The sequence below is a fragment of the Muntiacus reevesi genome, chromosome X (assembly GCF_963930625.1).
Source record: "Muntiacus reevesi chromosome X, mMunRee1.1, whole genome shotgun sequence".
Classification (NCBI taxonomy): Eukaryota; Metazoa; Chordata; class Mammalia; order Artiodactyla; family Cervidae; genus Muntiacus; species Muntiacus reevesi.
Genome location: NC_089271.1, coordinates 135,586,268 through 135,605,705, shown reverse-complemented (window position 1 = coordinate 135,605,705; position 19,438 = coordinate 135,586,268). Strand labels below are relative to the sequence as shown.

General features: G+C 33.0%; 1 protein-coding gene and 1 non-coding gene across 3 annotated transcripts in view; both read right to left on the bottom strand.

The window, feature by feature from the left end:
• Positions 1 to 19,438, bottom strand: part of LRCH2 (leucine rich repeats and calponin homology domain containing 2) — a 112,372-nt gene that overhangs the window by 4,788 nt on the left and 88,146 nt on the right. The window contains exons 13-20 of one of the 2 annotated variants that reach the window (XM_065916349.1): positions 18,845 to 18,893; positions 18,651 to 18,767; positions 10,701 to 10,745; positions 8,338 to 8,388; positions 6,018 to 6,075; positions 5,143 to 5,255; positions 4,835 to 4,972; positions 4,606 to 4,683 (exon numbers count right to left, since the gene is read on the bottom strand). In XM_065916349.1, the coding sequence (XP_065772421.1) occupies positions 4,606 to 4,683; positions 4,835 to 4,972; positions 5,143 to 5,255; positions 6,018 to 6,075; positions 8,338 to 8,388; positions 10,701 to 10,745; positions 18,651 to 18,767; positions 18,845 to 18,893 (649 nt within the window). The remainder of the gene's footprint in view (positions 1 to 4,605; positions 4,684 to 4,834; positions 4,973 to 5,142; positions 5,256 to 6,017; positions 6,076 to 8,337; positions 8,389 to 10,700; positions 10,746 to 18,650; positions 18,768 to 18,844; positions 18,894 to 19,438) is intronic. The other variant, XM_065916350.1, reaches the window with a different exon arrangement.
• Positions 7,875 to 8,003, bottom strand: LOC136154974 (small nucleolar RNA SNORA35). Its single transcript, XR_010660668.1, has one exon. It is a non-coding gene; the product is annotated as a small nucleolar RNA SNORA35 (small nucleolar RNA).

Sequence of the window (19,438 nt, the reverse complement as noted above, 5' to 3'; positions counted from 1 at the left end):
ACAAACTAGACGAAAAGGACAAATTCTTTGAAAGACACTGTATATCAAAGCTCATACAAGAAGAAATAGAAAATTAAATAGCCTTATATTTATTAAAGAAATTGTAGTTAAAATTTTTCCTAAAAAGAAAACCCCTGCCTAGATGGGTTCAAGGTTCAATAATGAATGTGACTAAATATTTAATGAATAAATAATATTAATTCTATCTATAATATTCAATAAAAGTGACGAGCAGGGAATACTTCCTAACATGTTCCATGAGGTCAGCATTACCTTGACACCAAAACCAGACAAAAACTTTAAAAGAAAGAAAACTAACGAACAATAACCCTATTGATATAGATGCAAAAGGGCTAAACAAAATTTTAATAAATTGAATCCAACAACATAAAAATAACAACAACAACAAAATCCATCATGACCAAGTGGAGTTTATCCCAGGAGTCCAGATTTGAGTTAATACTTGAAAATCGACCAATGTAATTAACAATGCTGTGAAAGGAAAAAAAAAGTTAACTCAGTAGATGTAGAAAAAGCAGTTGACAAAATTCAACATTCATTCCTAGTAAGAACACTCAGCAAACTAAAATCATGTATCTCATAAGGAACTTGTATCCAGAATATATAAAGAAATAATAAAAGGTGACTAATTCAATTAACAAATGAGCACAGGATTTGAAAAGACATTTCTCCAAAGAATATATACAAATAGTTAATAGGCACACAAAAAGATGACCAACATCACTAGCCATTAAGGAAAAGCTAATCAAAACCACAATGAGATCACTTCAGACCTAGCAGGATGACTAGAATTAAAAAGGTAGACAATAATAATTGGTGAGGATACAGAGAAATTAGAAGCCACATACATTGCTTCTGTGAATGTAAACTGGAAAATAATCTAGCAGTTCTGCAAAAAGATAAACAGAGTTACCATATAACCCAGCATAGAGCAACCATTTAACCTACCATATAACCTTGTTAACTAAGAGAATTAAAACAACCATTCAAATAAAAACATGCTCATGAATGTTCACAGTAGCATTATTCATAATAAACAATGAGTGGAAATAGCCCAAATATCCATCAACTGATGGATGGTGAAGAAAATGTGGTACATACATACAATGGACTCTTACTCAGCCCCCAAAAAATGAAGTACAATCATGCCTCAGAGATATTGAGACTCCAGTTCTAGACCACCAAAATAAAGCAAATATTGCCATAAAGTAAGTCACATGAATTTTTGTTTCCTAATGTATATAAAAGTTATATTTATACTATACTGTAGTCTCTTAGTGTGCAATAACAGTACACCTTTTAAAAAAACTTAATTAAAAAATATCTTGTTACTAAAAGATACTAATCATCACCTGACAGTGCAGGGTTGTCACAAAACTTGAATTCATAAAAAATGCTGTATTTGTGATGCACAATAAAGTGAAGTGCAATAAACCTTTGTGTGTCTGTACTGCTTTATGCTACAACATGGATAATAAACCTTGAAAGCATTATGCTAAATGAAAGAAGCCACACACAAAAGACCCCATATCAAATGACATTATTAATATGTAATATCAAGAATAGGCAAATTCATACAGATCAAAAAGGGGAGGGACTGGTAACAGCTAAGAGGTTTCTTTTGTGGTGATAAAAATATTCTACCGTTATTAATAGTTTGCTGTCCAACTCTGTGACTATACTAAAAACCATTGAATTAAACACTTTAAATGGGTGAATTTTATGATATATTAAATATTTTTTTAAAAATAAAAGACAATGTATGTGCCCAGGCCTAAAAAGTAGATAACTTCAATCCATACCTTTCAACATATATAAAAATTAACTAAAATTTGATTATAGACCTAAACGTAAAAATTAAGACCATAAAAATTCTAGAAATAAATATAGGAGAAAATCTTTGTGACCTTAAGTTATGCAAAGATTTCTTTGGTTTGACACGAAAAATACAATCAATTTTTTAAATGATAAATTTTATTACAAAAGATTTAAAATTTTTGCTCTTTGAAAGATACTATGAGAATGAAAAGACAAGGCAAAGGCTAGGATACAGTATTTGTAAATCATACATTGTATCTGATAAAGGACTTTATCTATAATTTATAAAGAAATTTCAAACTCAATAAGAAAACAACTCAAAAGATAGACAAAAGATTGGAACAGACACTTCATAAAAGTCATACAAATGGAAAATAAGACCTTAAAAAATGATCAACATCATTAGTCTTCAGGAAAATGGAAACTAAAATCACACTGACAAACCGTACATACCTATTAAAATGAATAAATTAAAAAAAAACACTGACCATATTGAATATTACTGAGGATGTGGAGGAACTGGAACTCTCCTACGCTGCTGACAGGAATGTAAAATGATATAACCACTTTGGAAAAGTTTTATACTCTTAATGTTAAGCATATACCTCCCATATGTTCTAGCCATTCCACTTTCATGTGCCTACCCAAAATTAAAGAATGTATGTACCCAAAGACTGGTACATAAATGTTCATAACAGCCTTATTTATAGTAGTCCCTAAAACTGTAAACAATACAAATGGCCATCAACAAACGGGACAATGGACTGACAAACTGTGATATATTCATATAACAAAATACCACACAACAATAAAAAGGAATGACCTATTTATACATGTAACATTGATGAGTCTTAGAATAGCCACACTGAGCAAAAGAAGGCAGAAAAAAATTTGTACATATTTTATCATTCCAGTTATATATAACTCCAGATGGAAAATGCAAACTAAGCTGTAATAACAGAAAACAGCTTTTAGTGGTTGACTAGAGGATTGCAAAGGGATCAAGGAAACTTTTGGGGGTAATGGACATGTTCATTATCCTGACTATGGTAATGATTTCACAGTATATGCATATGTCAAAATTAATCAAACTGTTTACTTTACTTATATGAACTTTATTGTATGTCAATTATACTTCAATAAAACTGTTAAAAATACAAAAATATCCTAAAAAGTTAAATTTAAAAACTGACTATATATTATCATTTTCAAGTCAGGGAAAACCAAATTGAAGCTAAAAATAAAATCTCTTCTTTCATTACCAATACCTAGAGAGTTTTGAAAATGAAAGCTGATGAGCCACCCTTATGGTGAGGATTGGTGAGTCACTAACTCTGCCACAGAACAAGCTGGAGAAAGAAGATGAGAGCATGCTAAGTAGAACAGTTTTCATAAGACCTTTCCTGTCATTCTCCTTGCCTAATGCACAAAGAAAGTGTCAGGAGTAAGTTAGACTGTCTTTCATTTCATGTAATAGAACAGAAATAGAGAATATTCAAGTTAGAGGGTGGGTTCTGGAATTAGATCACTGGGGTTCATAGTTTGCCTCCACTGTTTACTAAAGGTAAAGTTTTAGTAAAAGTAAAGTTTAGCAAACTTGGACAAGTTTCCTAAGCTCTGAATGCCTCAGTTTCCTCATCTGTAAAATGTCGTTCATTTAATAAATGTTGGCTGAAAACCCCTCATCAAAAAACTCTTAAAACAAAAACTGACAAAACAGGAAAATATACATAATGCAATAACAAACTTGAAAAATTCCTAATTTCTCTACTTTCTCACTAAGAGATCAAGTGTATAAAAAGAAAGAACTAACATAAAAATGCTTAGGAATTAAAATTCCAAAACATCATGTCAAGCATAGATAAGAAGTAACTAGAGGAGAACTGCATATAGCTTCCAAGTTAAACAGTAATTCAACTGATTCTCTCTATATAAATTATATTTATTCACTTGCAGGAAGAGGTTACAGTAGAATTTGTAAACCAGATTATTATGACACTATTGAAAAGAACTTAATAATCACAGTATGTAAGTGTATCAAAACAACACATGGTACACTTTAAACTTACAAAATGTTATGTCAATGATATCTCAATAAAATATACTTTAAAAAATTAAAGGAAAAAGAGTACAACTACATTGTGATCTGCTAACAATTCCAAGTCCTCTCAACAGTCCATCATGTTGTTAAGTTTATAATGTTATCAAAAAAGCAATATTTTTATTTTTCATTTTCATTATTGCTTTGTTAATTTAATACTATTACAATTATTACATGAAACCTAAGCTAATTTCTACAAATGTCAGAAAAAGTTTATCCAGAGAGGTATTATCATAACATGTTACTAAGATTTCCAAATTGACATTTTAAATAAAGTTTTAAATGTTGTTCACACTGAATGAAAATCTTCCAATCAGAGTCTATTCTTAGATTAAAGGAATCCAAATGCCCTCTATCAGGAAAAATAAGAATAGCAACAGCATCACAATCAACTTGTCATATGACCAGTAAGTTATGTTTATTCGATGATGTGCATGATTAGTAAATTTTTCTATATATGTAGTCATTTTATAATTACTTTAAAAGCAGCTTAAAAATCATTCATTTAAACAGCTATTACATTTAAAGCTGGAATTCAGTAGAAGGTGAAAAGGAAGGTATTCATTTTCATGTTCAGAAAGCATTATTCATGCCTACTATGAAGAAGCCAGTTTGCACGCAATAAATTCATATTTAAATGATTATTTTGTTAGAAAAATAATTACCTGTGAGACACCCAACTTTTTACAAGCATCGAGAAAATTTTCTACATTTCTTCGACATTTCGCCATGCTAAGCTTAGGCTGCAAAGTAAGAAAAATAGCATATTTTCAGGTATATTTGTACAAACTTATAAAAACTCAAAATCATATTTATTGAAGTATATTATTTAAAGATTGTTTCAAGCAGCTTTATCTTCCTTTAGAGAACTAACAAACTGTAGCCAAAACTTACCACTGCTGGTGATGGCACATGAATACTAGCTACAGAGCGTGGCCTTATATGATTGGCTAAATGGCAAAGAACAACCCCATCCATCAGTGCAGCTCCTATGTCATCAGGCAAAATTACTTTTAACCTGGATTCAAGATTCTATAAAAGAAATGGGTATAAATCACATTCCATTTAAATAAATATATATATATAACTAATCATCACATAATCTAAAATTTTAAAGAGTACTGAAAATAAAATATTCTTTTTTAATTTTCCAAGTTAAACCCATTTCTATAAAGCAGACCTGAAAGGTCAATGTGACTTACATTGCGAAGCTGTCGTATTTGTTCTCGCTCTTCCCGTAGATGTTCCATCTTTCTTCTCATTGTAAAACCTGGATCTGCTGCCCCATATTCCTGGCGAGATGAGCGGCTGAAAGCTATAAAAACAGAAATTGCCTAGCTTATTACAAAGCTAATCGGAAGGATCAACCATCGGCAGGGAAAGAGGCATAATACAAAGAACTAGAACAAAATGACATAAAATACTTTCATTATTAATGAATTCTAAATAGTTTTTACAGAATATAATTGAAACTTACTTATCTGCATAATTGAAAGCAACAGGGAAGACAAGTGTAACAACTGCTACCACCTATACATGTTCTTACTTAAACATATGTTATTAGAAACATGATCCAGGTTAAGAATTATTATTGAACACAAATCAGCCTTTATTATCTTTAAAGAAAAAGGAAATTATTTTTGAAGGTCAATACAGTTATTCAGGAATAAAAACTATAATTCAATACCTTGCCAAGTAACATGGATCCATTTTCTTTTGGGCTTGCCAAATGCGAAAAGATCCCTTTTTAAAACCACAATATAATGGAGTGCTACAATTTCAAACAGTGTTTGGTCTGCTGGCAGAGTGGTCATTCTAATAGCAGTCACAGTAGAGTAGAAATAAGACTGCAGTATATCTAAGGCAAAAAGCTGAGGTTTCAGGAGCTTGAAGGTAAAGAGGAAGAAAGAAATGGGGAATGGGAATTGGAAAGACAAATAAGGTTAAGAGAAAATTACTTTTAGGAGAGGGGAAAGAATCTACGTGTACTTAAAACTAAGGAATCAATCCCATTTAAGCTGAGAAACTCTAGTTTTGTATATAACCAATAGATTGTATTTGCAGAATATATATTTACCTGATCTAGGCTTCAAGCCAAAGGGACCATGTGAAAAAACATCAGTTCTATCATACTCCTAAAAACAAAAAACAAATAAAACCTTTTTTCTTTCAAAATAATCAAAGTAGTTATATCCATTCCAATTTTGAGAAGTATTTATTTTTCTCCATAATTAGTGGAGTAGAGAAAGGTAAATTGCAGTTTAATTCAAATAGATAATGTTTCATTTTTAAAAGGTCTACAAATATTTGCTAATTAATGTCTGTCTTAGTATAAGGGAAATGAAAGGTATTAAAGTGAATCAAATAAACATATACTCTTTTTTTGAATGAAGAACCAGATTAAAGTCTCCTGCAGAATGGAAAAAAGTTTCAATGTAAAGATAAGTGAAATTAGTGACCCTTACTCACTATCTACTATGGACTTGACCCTTAGTGGATAATCTGAGGCAAATATACACATTCAAACTAATAGCGGCTGCAGAGTGATAGATAATAAAGCATTATTTCTTCTATCTGAATTCACATTATTTCAAAGTGCTTTCAACCAGTAGTGCACTGTGTAAAGAAACATGGTATATTTAAAAAATCTGAACTTAAGAGTCAGAAATTAGACTAAGTTTTAAGCAAAGCATTTAATTTTTCTGTAACTATCCTTTCACCTTTAAAATAGGATGCTGTAAAAATTAACTGAGATAACTAAAAGAAAGCACTTTGCAAATTATAAAATGGAAAGATAATGCAATTTTAATAACACCTTATTTAATCTGTACAACAACTGTGAAGTTGTTAGAGTTTGGGCTTCAGTCACTCCTCTACCATTTATTGACTGAAGTCTTTAGAAAAACTTATCACTCTTGAGCTGTAAAAGGATGAGGATAATACCCAGATCGGGGGATTGCTCTTAGGTTTAAACGTATAGGCAAGCACTTTGTTAATAGTAAAGCACTATACTAATTGTTTTTACCATTTTCCTTTCACAGATGAAACTGAAACAATCAGCATTCCGGTGACTCTCTTAATTTTCTGACTAACATGGGATAAGCAGTTCAAGTTGAACGTCAGCTGAGCTACCCAAATACATGCTCACCACTTATTCATCCACAAGCCTGTTTATCTTGATTATTTCAGTTAAAGTATTATGAATTTCCAGACAAAAATTTAATTTATCCAAATGTAAGGAAAATGTGTTATAGAAGCAATATAATTTATTTGAGAAGATTGGCACTGATCCTCTTCTCATTGAGCATAGATCATAAAATCAGAAAAAATCTAAGTAAATAAGTCATCACCTACATTTGTTATAATTGACTGTAAAAGAAAGGATTTACAAAAGCATGTTACAAAGACTAATTTTAGAATATCCCAATTTAAACTGTTTTGAAAAAGAATGTAAACCAGTTTACCTGCCATATAAGTAATTTAGAAACATGTTTATAAAACTAACGTCTAAGTCCATCTTAAAGTTTTATAATGCAACTCACCCAAAACAATACACAAACAATTCTGGCTTTTAAAAAAACTAACACCATCTATATAAAATGAAATACTGTCTAATTAACCAAAATTATATTGTGATTTTGGATCATTCAAACATTTAGACAAAGTCCTGAATTCACCAAACAAATAAAAAATCATCTATTTACTTTACTAATGCCAGTACACTTTTAGAATACTAAGTAATCTGAAGTAGAAGAGCTATTGCTTAGAATTTTTAAAATTTATCTCATAACATATTAAAAGCAACAGGTTTAACTAAATTAGAAGAGTCAATCATTTAAACCAAAAGAATATTTGGTTGAGATCTCAGAAACTCTTAACTTTCATGTACTCCTTCTCCCCATGCCCCCCCTCCTTAGGTCTAAGATGCTAGGAAAAGTGTACCCTCTTGTCGATAGGAACAACCCACTACAGGGATGTTTCTCGTGGAAAAAGGAAGTTTTTCTTGCATTGCTTTCAGACCTAATTGGTTATGAGAAAAACCAAAGGCCATTGCACAATGCTGAATGAAGTATTTTTTCCAAATTTAAAATCTGAAAGCTACTCTTGTCATTTATCTCAAAATATGGATGAATTATAAAACATAAACAATTTATAAAGTGAAATATTTCATGTGATCTATAGGCATTTTTCAATAAGTAACTTAAGTGATATTCATTATGAATATTTGTACCAAAATATGGTGTTCTTAGAAGTTTTTGTAGGTTAGTTTTGTTCAAATTAACCTACTATGTATTTTTAAATATGGGTGAAAAAACTACATTTAAAAAAGAAAGATGAGGTTAGCAAGAAGAGACAAAGAAAACCTATGTAAACACATTTAAAAACAGAACTTGTACCTCAGATGATACTGGCGATTGTGGTGACATATTAGCATTATCACTGTCTTGCTAAAATATAAAAATAAAAACATGAAACATGCAATTAAAATATGAATGATGATTCAGACATGTAAAAGGAAAACTGAAACTACTAAAGGAAGGATCTGGAAAATACCATCCACCACCTTGCCAAAGTGTGGTCTGTAGACCAGTAGCATCAGCATCCTCTGGGAGCTTGTTAGAAATGCAGAATCTCAGGCCCCACCCAAGATCTACTGAATCAGAATCTGTATTTCAGTAAAATCTCCAGGTGATTCACAAGTAATTTAAAGTTTTATAAGTAGTATCTACTTACATCAAATATTTTCTTACAAGTTTATTTCCTTTAAATATCACAAATGAAAAACCTTTCTATAGTTCTTAGAAAATAGCCATGTTTTAAGATTAATTCCTGATAAGAAATGGCAGCAATATGTTCCAGTGTGAGACAGACACAGGGACGCATGCAAAAATTCCATCACACCAACAATAACATTTACCTGGAAAATTACGTTTATCTAACATAAGCTTAGAAATAATGACAAAGAATTGAACTGAATAAAATACTACTAAATGGTTCATGTTTTTTCTCAATGACTACTACTAAACAAATACAAAAATCTTAACATTTAACCTTGAATATACACACAACATAGAGTATACATTCATCATCGACAAATGATTACTGACTGTCTACTATATGTCAGACACTGGTGCTAGACCAGGGGAATTAAAACTTAGTAAAATATCATTCACTCAAGGATCTCTCAGTCTAGGGGGAAAATAGATTCATTTACAGAAGCAATACAAACTTCTCAGTACAATAATAGAGCATGCATGACGTATTATTAGACACAGATAAGGGACACTTGGGGAAATGGTGGTGCTGATAAGTAAAGGAAAGTTTCCTGAGAAACTAAAAAAATGAGATGTTTAACAATATTCCAAGATGAGAGGACAACAAGGACAAAGGCACAGAAACAATAAAATGTAAGGATGAGTGCAGAAAACCTTGTGCTGTGCTGTGCTTAGTAGAAAACCTTGTAGTTTTGTAATTTTGAAGAGTATGGTGAAAGGAAGGTAAATCGTGAATTGAGGCTGATGTGGGAAGCTGAAGCTTGATCAAGAAGAATCCTGAATTTACCTTCTAAGTGATGAGGAGACAGAGGTTTCTAAGCAAGGGAATGGCCTGATCATATTTGCGTTCTTTGAAACAATCATTGGCAGCAGAGAGGAAAATGGATTGGAGAAAGGGAGAAGATCAAGTATGCTATTACAGTAGTACAGGCCAGAAATGATAAGGACTTGTGCCAGAGCAGAAATGCAGGTGGGGAATGTATTCAAAATATTTCTGTATCCAAAAAAAAAAAGAGAGTAGGTTTTGGTAACTGATTAGATATTGAAGCTGCTGCTGCTGCTGCTAAGTCGCTTCAATCATGTCCGACTCTGTGCAACCCCATAGACAGCAGCCCACCAGGCTCCCCCGTCCCTCGGATTCTCCAGGCAAGAACACTGGAGTGGGTTGCCATTTCCTTCTCCAATGCATGAAAGTGAAAAGTGAAAGTGAAGTCGCTCAGTCATGTCCGACTCTTCGCGACCCCATGAACTGCAGCCTACCAGGCTCCTCTATCCATGGGATTTTCCAGGCAAGAGTACTGGAGTGGGGTGCCATTACCTTTTTCAAGATATTGAAGCATGCAGGACCAAAGTAGATTAAACATAAAAAGGAACAAAGAAAGCATTCAAGCTGAACCTTTAACCTACAGTACATCACACACTTTTTGGGTGATTCCATATCTTAAAATTAAAGGAGTTTTCAGAAGTCTTGCCAAGTATTCAAGATCAAATTAATTACCAATCTGTCCAAACAAAAATACATAGAGTTACTTAAGTATTTATGGTGATGAGACTGTATCATTTCAAAAATGCCAGACTGTTGTACAAGTTAAAATGATGAGGTAGAAAAATTTACAGTAATGCTCAAACTGTAGAAATCTAATTTTCAATGTTAAAATAGTATACAGAGTTGTGAAAAGAGATTAATAAGTTTCAAAGGAAAAATCTCAATTGACCACCATGCTGATTTAAGAAGATAAAATATGCAAGAATTTTAATTACAGTTTTAATATGCATGCTAATAAAATTTAAGACCAAACTACTAGGAACATGTGGAAATTATATAATCAAATTAATAACAGTCTAATCATGCTAATTTTTTTATTATTGGAGAAAACCCATGGATTAAATCAATAACAAGATGGATTATATTTTACTCTGATTGAGTCAATTACATATGAAAATAAATGTTTTAAATAATTGCTAATATTACCCTCTTTTCTTACCTCATTGTTTTCATTGCCACTTGAACTCTTCCTTGATGATTTATACTGAAAAATATTTAAAGCATATACTTTATTTTTCCTTGGACATGAATTCTCTAACTAGTAAATTATATATGAGGTTTACTCACATTTTGATACTTTTAAATTATCTAAATTATATGTAAAATGTAAACTGCATGTAAATATCTTTAGATTAAACTGTTTAATTTCATAACCATTTTAAACAGTCCTACTACTTACTAATAGTTAACACAAATATTACTTTCTATATGCAAGGCATTGTTCTAAGTATATACATCAAATAACATTTACTTCCTAAACCAATCTATTTCCCATTCATTCAGGTTTGCTGAGTCTTGTCTTAAATCCTCTTTTTTCTTAATCCACTATACACAAAACATCAGGTCAGTTTTTTCTGAAAAGTCTCTCAGATTTCTGAATTCTCTCAACTATTAAACTATTAGTTTAATAGGCTTTATTACCTCATGCTTAGTCTGCAATCTCATTCAAAATATTCATTTTTAAGAAACCTACTGATTTTAGGTTAAAAAATACTACATCACATGTATATATTGACTATACAATAATAGTAATAGTGATAATAGCTAACACTTATACTAGTGCTTACTATTGATATATACTTGGCACTGACTGAAGTGTGTTATACCTATGGACCCACCCACTTAATCTTAACAACTCTGAGGTAAATACTATTATCTCCATTTTATATGAGGAACAGAGGTAATATGCTTAATATCACAAATGCTGGAATGTAAAAAAGTGCTTTTACCAGGATCAATAATCAAGGAAATACAGTTTTGACAACCACTAAAGTTCTTCTGATTCCTTGATCACAGAAATTTTCCTGCAAATAGTGGTAGATTGACCTTTTTCAAAACACTAACTCTTCTATTGAAAAAAAAAAACAAAACTAACTTTCCAATTATGTCCAAATTTCTCTGATGGCAATCAAGGTTCTATTTAATGCCCCCCTTTACTTATGCAGGCTCATCTTCCGTAACTCTTGGAAAAACAGATAACCTACCTGGTAACTCAACCACAAACTGGAGGATGAACAGCATCAGGGATTATTAAATATAAGGCCTAAATTCCTCTACTGTCTCTCCTGTGGCTTACAAAAACTATCAGTAACTACCAAGGTGTTCTTTGCAGCCAATTCCAGACAAAGCCTCAATACACTTTCAACCCAATGTTCCAGATAGCCATCAAACAGAGCTGGCATGTGTGAATAAACCTATTTTCCACCCTTAAGCATGATGTTACTGATGGCACTTGTTCTACTTCAATAAAAGAGTGACACTTGGCGAGTGAACACCAGGACCCCAAGATAGCATCAGTCATACTATTGAAGAAGAAGAAACTCATGGACGTCAAAACAGGGGAACTGCCCAAGCTTGTTACTGCTGAAGGATTTCACCTCTAAAGGCACTGTTGAAGAGTTTCAAAAAGGTTACTACAAGCATTACAAGCATGTAACTGGAGTTTCTATGCTTACGTGCTTTTCAGTTACTGCCTTTCTTAAAAGGAACTCAAACATGAGCATTTATGCAAGTACCCACTGAAGAGGACACAGACTGCATTCCTGACCATGACTACCTTTGCCCACAGCCCTGATCTTTGCTGAATTCTTTCATATTTTAATTGAGAATTAATATCTGATAAAAGATGACTAGTAGAAAAACAAACCAAAAATAAAAGAATGACATTTTAGTAAATAATAAGCTAATTAAGTCTGGAGAAATACATACAGAAATCTGTATGCAGGTCAAGAAGCAACAGTTAGAACTGGACATGGAACAACAGACTGGTTCCAAATCAGGAAAGGAGTACATCAAGGCTGTATATTGTCACCCTGCTTATTTAACTTATATGCCGAGTACATCATACAAAATGCCAGGCTGGATGAAGCACAAGCTGGAATCAAGACTGCCAGGAGAAATATCAATAACCTCAAATACGCAGATGATACCATCCTTATGGCAGAAGGTGAATAAGAACTAAAGAGTCTCTTGATGAAAGTGTAAGAGTTGGCTTAAACCTCAACATTCAGAAAACTAAGATCATGGCATCTGGCCCCATCACTTCATGGCAAATAGATGGGGAAACAATGGAAACAGTGACAGACTTTATTTTCTTGGGCTCCAAAATCACTGCAGACAGTGACTGCATCCATGAAATTAAAAGATGCTTGTTCCTTGGAAGAAAAGCTATGACCAACCTAGACAGCATACTAAAAAGCAGAGACATTACACTGCCAACAAAGGTCCGTTTAGTCAAAGCTATGGTTTTTCCAGTAGTCATGTATGGATGTGAGAGTTGGATCATAAAGAAAGCTGAGCACTGAAGAATTGATGTTTTTGAACTGTGGTATTGGAGAAGACTCTTGAGAGTCCCCTGGATGGCAAGGAGATCCAACCAGTCAATCCTAAAGGAAATCAGTGCTGAATATTCATTGGAAGGACTGATGCTGAAGCTGAAACTCCAATACTTGGGCCACTTCATGCAAAGAAGTGACTCATTGGAAAAGACCCTGATGCTGGGAAAGATTGAAGGCAGAAGGAGAAGGGGACAACAGAGGATGAGATGGTTGGATGGCATCACTGACTCGATGGACATGAGTTTGAGTAAGCTCCGGGAGTTGGTGATGGACGGAGGAGGCTGGCGGGCTATAGTCTGTGGGGTTGCAAAGAGTCAGATACGACTGAGTGAATCACACACACACACACACACACACACGAATTAAGTATACACTCTGTGGCAAGTACTGTTTTAAGCCCTTTACATTATTCATTAAATAACTCATTATTCATTAAATAATTCAGTAGTTCTAATAATCCTGTGAAGGAAGATACCAATAGAGTCATATGAAGAATAAAAAAAATAAGAAGCTCAGCAAGATTAGGTAATTTACCAAATTTTACCAAATTTACCAAAGTCACTCAATTAGTAAGATATCTAAGTGAGCACTGGAACCAAAGTGGTTTGATTTCTGAGGAAAAGGCTCTTAACCACTATGCTATACTCTCATCCCTAAATCCTAAATGATTAGTAGGGATTTTTCAGGAATAAGAAAACGAGCATGCTCAGAAGAAGGAGAGAACAAAGGAAAAAAAGTTCAGTCTAGGAAAAAGTCAAAGAGTTGCTAATGAGACTGTGTCAGGTAATAGCACTTAGGTAAAGATGGACGTGATGCTTTTTTCTTTTTTTTTTCTTTTGGACATGATGCTTTTTAAAAGTCCAAATTTTGTTATTGATAATGGGGAGCCAATAAAGAATTTTAAGCCAGGGATTTCTCTACAAACTGTTAAACGAGAGAAAGCAGAACCATTAAGAAGTTATTATTAACACGACTGCCCATAAAAGAAAGACTATGGGTTCCAATACAAGCAAGGGCAGTAGATATGGAGAAGAGGTAATGAACTAGAGAAAGATGTATAGTTAGCATTCTGGTGAACAAGTAGGTGAGGAGAAAGAAAGAGCAAGATCAAGGAGGACTGAGGTACAGAGCTTAGAAAACTGGGTGGGTAATACCGCTATTAACTAAAATAAAGAATAGAGAGGAGGAGCAAGTTCCATGGTGGTGGATTGGGACAGGGAGACACGATAAATTTGAAACACATGGTATCCAAACAATTAGAAACACAGGTACAGAGACAAGTGAAAAAAAGTTACGAGATGTAAATTTAGACCCAGGAGAATATGAGACATCTGAAATCATAAGAGCTTCAGAGAGAGTAAGGAAAGAGGATGAGACCCTAAGAGCAAGTAGGAGAAAAATCAGAAGAAAAGTTAGCCAGGAGTATCAAAAAGAAAAAAGAATCAGGGAAGGAAAATGAGGAAGAAACCAAGCAAGGGGTTTTGAAAAGAAAGATGTCTCATCACTGTGAAACACTGCACTGAATTTTGTTTGCTGTTAGTAGGTATGTTACACTCCAGTGAGGCTATTTCGGAGAAGGCAATGGCAACCCACTCCAGTACTCTTGCCTGGAAGATGCCATGGACGGAGGAGCCTGGTAGGCTGCAGTTCATGGGGTCGTGAAGAGTCGGACACGACTGAGCGACTTCACTTTCACTTTTCCCTTTCATGCATTGGAGAAGGAAATGGCAACCCACTCCCGTGTTCCTGCCTGGAGAATCCGAGGGACGGAGGAGCCTGGTGGGCTGCCATCTATGGGGTTGCACAGGGTCGGACACGACTGAAGCGACTTAGCAGCAGCAGCAGCAGCAGTGAGAAATGGAAGTAAAAGCTGCACTGCATTGAGTTAAGTGAAGTGAACGTCACTCAGTAGTGTCCGACTCTTTCGGACTCCATGGACTATAGCCTGCCAGGCTCCTCTGTCCATGGAATTCTCCAGGCAAGAATACTGAAGAGGGTTGCCATTCCCTTCTCTAGGGGATCTTCCCAACCTAGGGATTGAACCCAGGTCTCCTGCATTGCAGGCAGATTCTTTATCGTCTGAGCCACCAGGGAAGTCCAAGAATATTGGAGTGGGTAGCCTATCCCTTCTCCAGGGGATCTTCCCGACCCAGGGATCAAACCGGGGTCTTCTGCATTGCAGGTGGATTCTTTACCAGCTGAGCTACCAGGAAAGTCCACAGTGAGTTAAGGAGTGATCAAAAACTGCAGATCTAGAAAAGCCAAGTTTGGTCCCAGAAGAAAGCAAAGAAACAAGGCAACAGCTGAAAAGGGAATCAGGGATAATGGTAGAGGTCTGAGCACATTTACAAGATGGAAGGTAAAGAGACAGGACATAGAATAGTAAGCAGATAATTGATAAAGCAAAGAAACAGAGGATGATGCAGTCAAAAACTCGATGAGACTTCCATTATTGTTACTCAATTACTATTCTAATTTAAAAACAGTATGTATATTATCTGTGGTGAAACAGACCACCAGCCCAGGTGAGAGGCATGAGTCAAGTGCTCGGGCCTGTTGGGCTGGGAAGATCCAGAGGAATCGGGTGGAGAGGGAGGTGGGATGGGAGACCGGGATGGGGAATTCGTGTAACTCTATGGCTGATTCATATCAATGTATGACAAAACCCACTGAAAAAAAAAAAAAATTTAAAAAAAAAAAAATTAAAAAAATAAAATATCCATTATACACAAAAACTTAGAAAGATACTTGTTTTGCATTACTGTACATATTTAAAGATCCTAAAACCCAAATCTGAATATATATATAGATTTAAAATATTCTGTAAGTTCAAATTCTTACTAATTCACCTCAGCTGTCCTCAATTAATATTAGTTTGAAAAACTGAAGTTTCATTAATTCTGAATTAAAATACTATGCAATAAAGGCCTATTTAAGAAACACAAAGATCAGTTTGTTTATCTCTGAAGCTCATATTAACTTCACAGGAAAGACAGTATTTGTGCACAAACTGACTCAGAACAAATTAACTCACTTCACAAGCCCAGTTGGCTTCCCTATTCTGTTATAGAGTTAAACACAGTCAGAGAAAATACATGAAAATATTTTCCTTCAGGTTAAGCCTAATTAAAATATCATACTATATTTACAAAATTAAATAGGTATTCTAAGAGTCATAATGCTTTATCACACAAGTAATGAGATACATTTGAAGACAAATATATATGGCATTTAAATAAATCAAATAATCTTTAAAACTAATTTAGCACAGTTATCTAGTGTTTTTAACTTTATTTAGAAAAGAATCATCAAATGCATTTAGAAATTTGTTATTGTCATTCCTACAAGAAATGAAAGCAACTAATTTACATTGAACATTATCAACAAAAGGTTAGATATTCATACTTTGTTTATATACTAATAAATTTCTCTACGATTTTTTTTTAAAGTAATGTATTTTCTGGAATACCTTTACTTTGAGGAATGCAGTGATTTTATTTCAGCAACAATGACATTAAATTTTATTTACTAGAATAGTAATCTAAACAAGGGTGGCCAAGAGTCTAAAAGAGTTAACATAACTCTCCTACAATGATCTACTTACTCATATAGTTTGACTTAAATTATCTTCTTACTCCCATCAACTGGCCAATTATGTTGAAACATTTTTTTAATTTTGTTTCAGGGGCTTACCTGAAAAACATACCTCCCCAAACCAGTCCTAGCAACTAAGAAACCAGAGAGCTAGAGTTTATACACACACACACATTTTCAATAAATCTCCTAAATAACAGCACTATGAATAATTTACCATGGGACACAAACAAAGAAATACTGTGGTTCAGTCATTTATATGTGCTGGGGTAAAGTTACACAAAAGTTCTATCTTTCATTACAAAGCAAAGTTAAAGGAGCCATCACTGAGTGAGTTTAGTGATAATTTGATATGTATCTCTAGAGTAGTATACATTAACTGTATATCCAAATTAAGTTCAATATTGTATCCTATGAGTAGGCCTTTTGATTCCTGAGGGATAAGTGATTAAAAGATATTTTCTTTTTGAAAGAAAGATACTTCACAGAAATTGATGAATTTCTATTTTAATATTTTAATCATGAAAACACTGGCAAATCTGAATAACACTTTTGACTTCACTTAGTAGTATCTCAATTTTACAGTTTTTTTAACATCTTAGGAAAAAATTGTTGACATTCAATTTTTTACAGTGTCCTAACACTGACATCTTCTGACTATTGAGGAGAACTACATATCTGCTTAAAACATTTCCCAGTTGAAGCTTATCTTTGCACCTACTTTATTAACTATAGTAAAAATTCACATTTGTTGAATGATGATTATGGACTCTTCAAATATTATCTCATTTGATCCCTTAGCAACTTATAAAATGGTAACACTATGGAAGGTATACTTAAGCCATAGAAAACAAAATATTAAACAACAAATTATTCTAATTAAATCAAACAACTATTTTTTAAGGTTCACTGAGGCTTCTATTAAGATTTTTATGGAGAGTTTTACTTGAGTTACAATAAATTAAAAAAACAAAAGTGTTCATTTGGTATTAGGCTATCCACAGTAGATCAACAGGCAGCACAGCATAGGCTCTGGATTCAATGAACTCAGACGTTTATTACCCTTAGGGACCTGGAACATATTACTTAGCTTCTCTGTGCCTTAATTTGCCCATCTATAAAGTAAACATGGTAATAAACGTACTTACACATAGGGTTGTTATAAGGATTAAATGAGTTGATATTTGTAAAGTAAGTACTTAGAACAGTGCCTGGCACTTACTAACTGCCATATATAAGTATTTTGACAAACAGAATCTGTATGCTTTTACTATACTAATAGATCAAATAAAAATCAAATCTCTTTTATTAGTTAAAAATATTAAAATTTATACCACATCATCAGTTATTCATCAAGTTTTATCTGTTAACAAATTTCCTTTAGTGCCTTTGTTCAAGTTCCATAAACAAAAAGAGGGGATTTTAAATTAATAAATGCCAGAATGTAAATATAACTGCAGATTTGTAAAGGGTATTGACCAGGGTTCTACCTAGAATGTCTTTCCCTTTTTCCCTGTGTCTTTTATTTTTTCATTATCTCTCATAGTGACCAGGTAACATGAGGCTCATTAAAAGGATCCAGTAATCATTTGTTGATGATGTAAACTTACACAGACTAAGATATATAACATTTTTGTTTTGGGCATATACTACTACTTCCAAATATATGTTACACATCCATAAAAAGAAAACTGATCAATGTGCATAGAGATACACTTTCATCAAACTGATAACAGCATAAAATAAGAACTATGTACTTATATATGTATTTATTATTAGACAAAATTAGGTTTGGGGAAACAGAAAAAGTCCACAAAGACAACAAAATTTGCTGAATAGAGCATAACACATCTTCTATATTTAACTAGAGAGTTATATTCTGTCATGCTAATGTAAAACAAAATGGATAAAATCAAAACTAACAATTACAAAGTACATTTTATAATTGAATAAAGTACCTTGAAATATTCTTTTCTAATTTGTTTGCTCCGCCTCCTTTCTTCACTCTGCCAGATTATAGGGTGAGATTCTGGCCATTGCTGCTCATCTGTTTGATCCTTTTGATTTTCTAAGGGCTGTAACAAGATAATTTCTTTTAACGAAATAAATGAGAAAAAATATTAGATATAACAGCAATTTAATTTCTTCTTACCTGCCATATGAGGGGTGATAATGGTGAATTAACTTCATCTGCTGAGACACTAAAAAATTAAAAATGTCTTAATATTTAAAATATTTAGAATTACTCTTATTATACATTATTAACACTATAAAGTTATCGTTTTTTTCTTTTTACCAGAAATCTTAAGAATTTACCCATGCCTATGCTTTGAACTAATAACATAAAACTTTTACAAAACATATTCAATTCCAAATAACTTATGATCCTTTGAAAAACATCAAAATGTGTTTATTATTTAATAACACCCTATGCATTGAGCTACTTTAAGGACTTTTGAACCCAAAAGAAATGTAGTATCTAGTAAAAAAATATTATATATATTTATTATATTAATTCATTACCAAAACTAAAAAAAATACAATTACTTTAGATGATCTGCTTGAAATTTCAAGTGACCTAACATAACTGAAGTTCCAAAATAATATATGCTATGTGATAGGAAAGATAAAGATAAATAAAGACTTCAAATTTTCAAATTTCATGAAAACAATAAACACACAAATTTGAGAAGCACAATGAACTTCAAGCAAAAAAAATGAATACTACAATAAGATACATCACAAT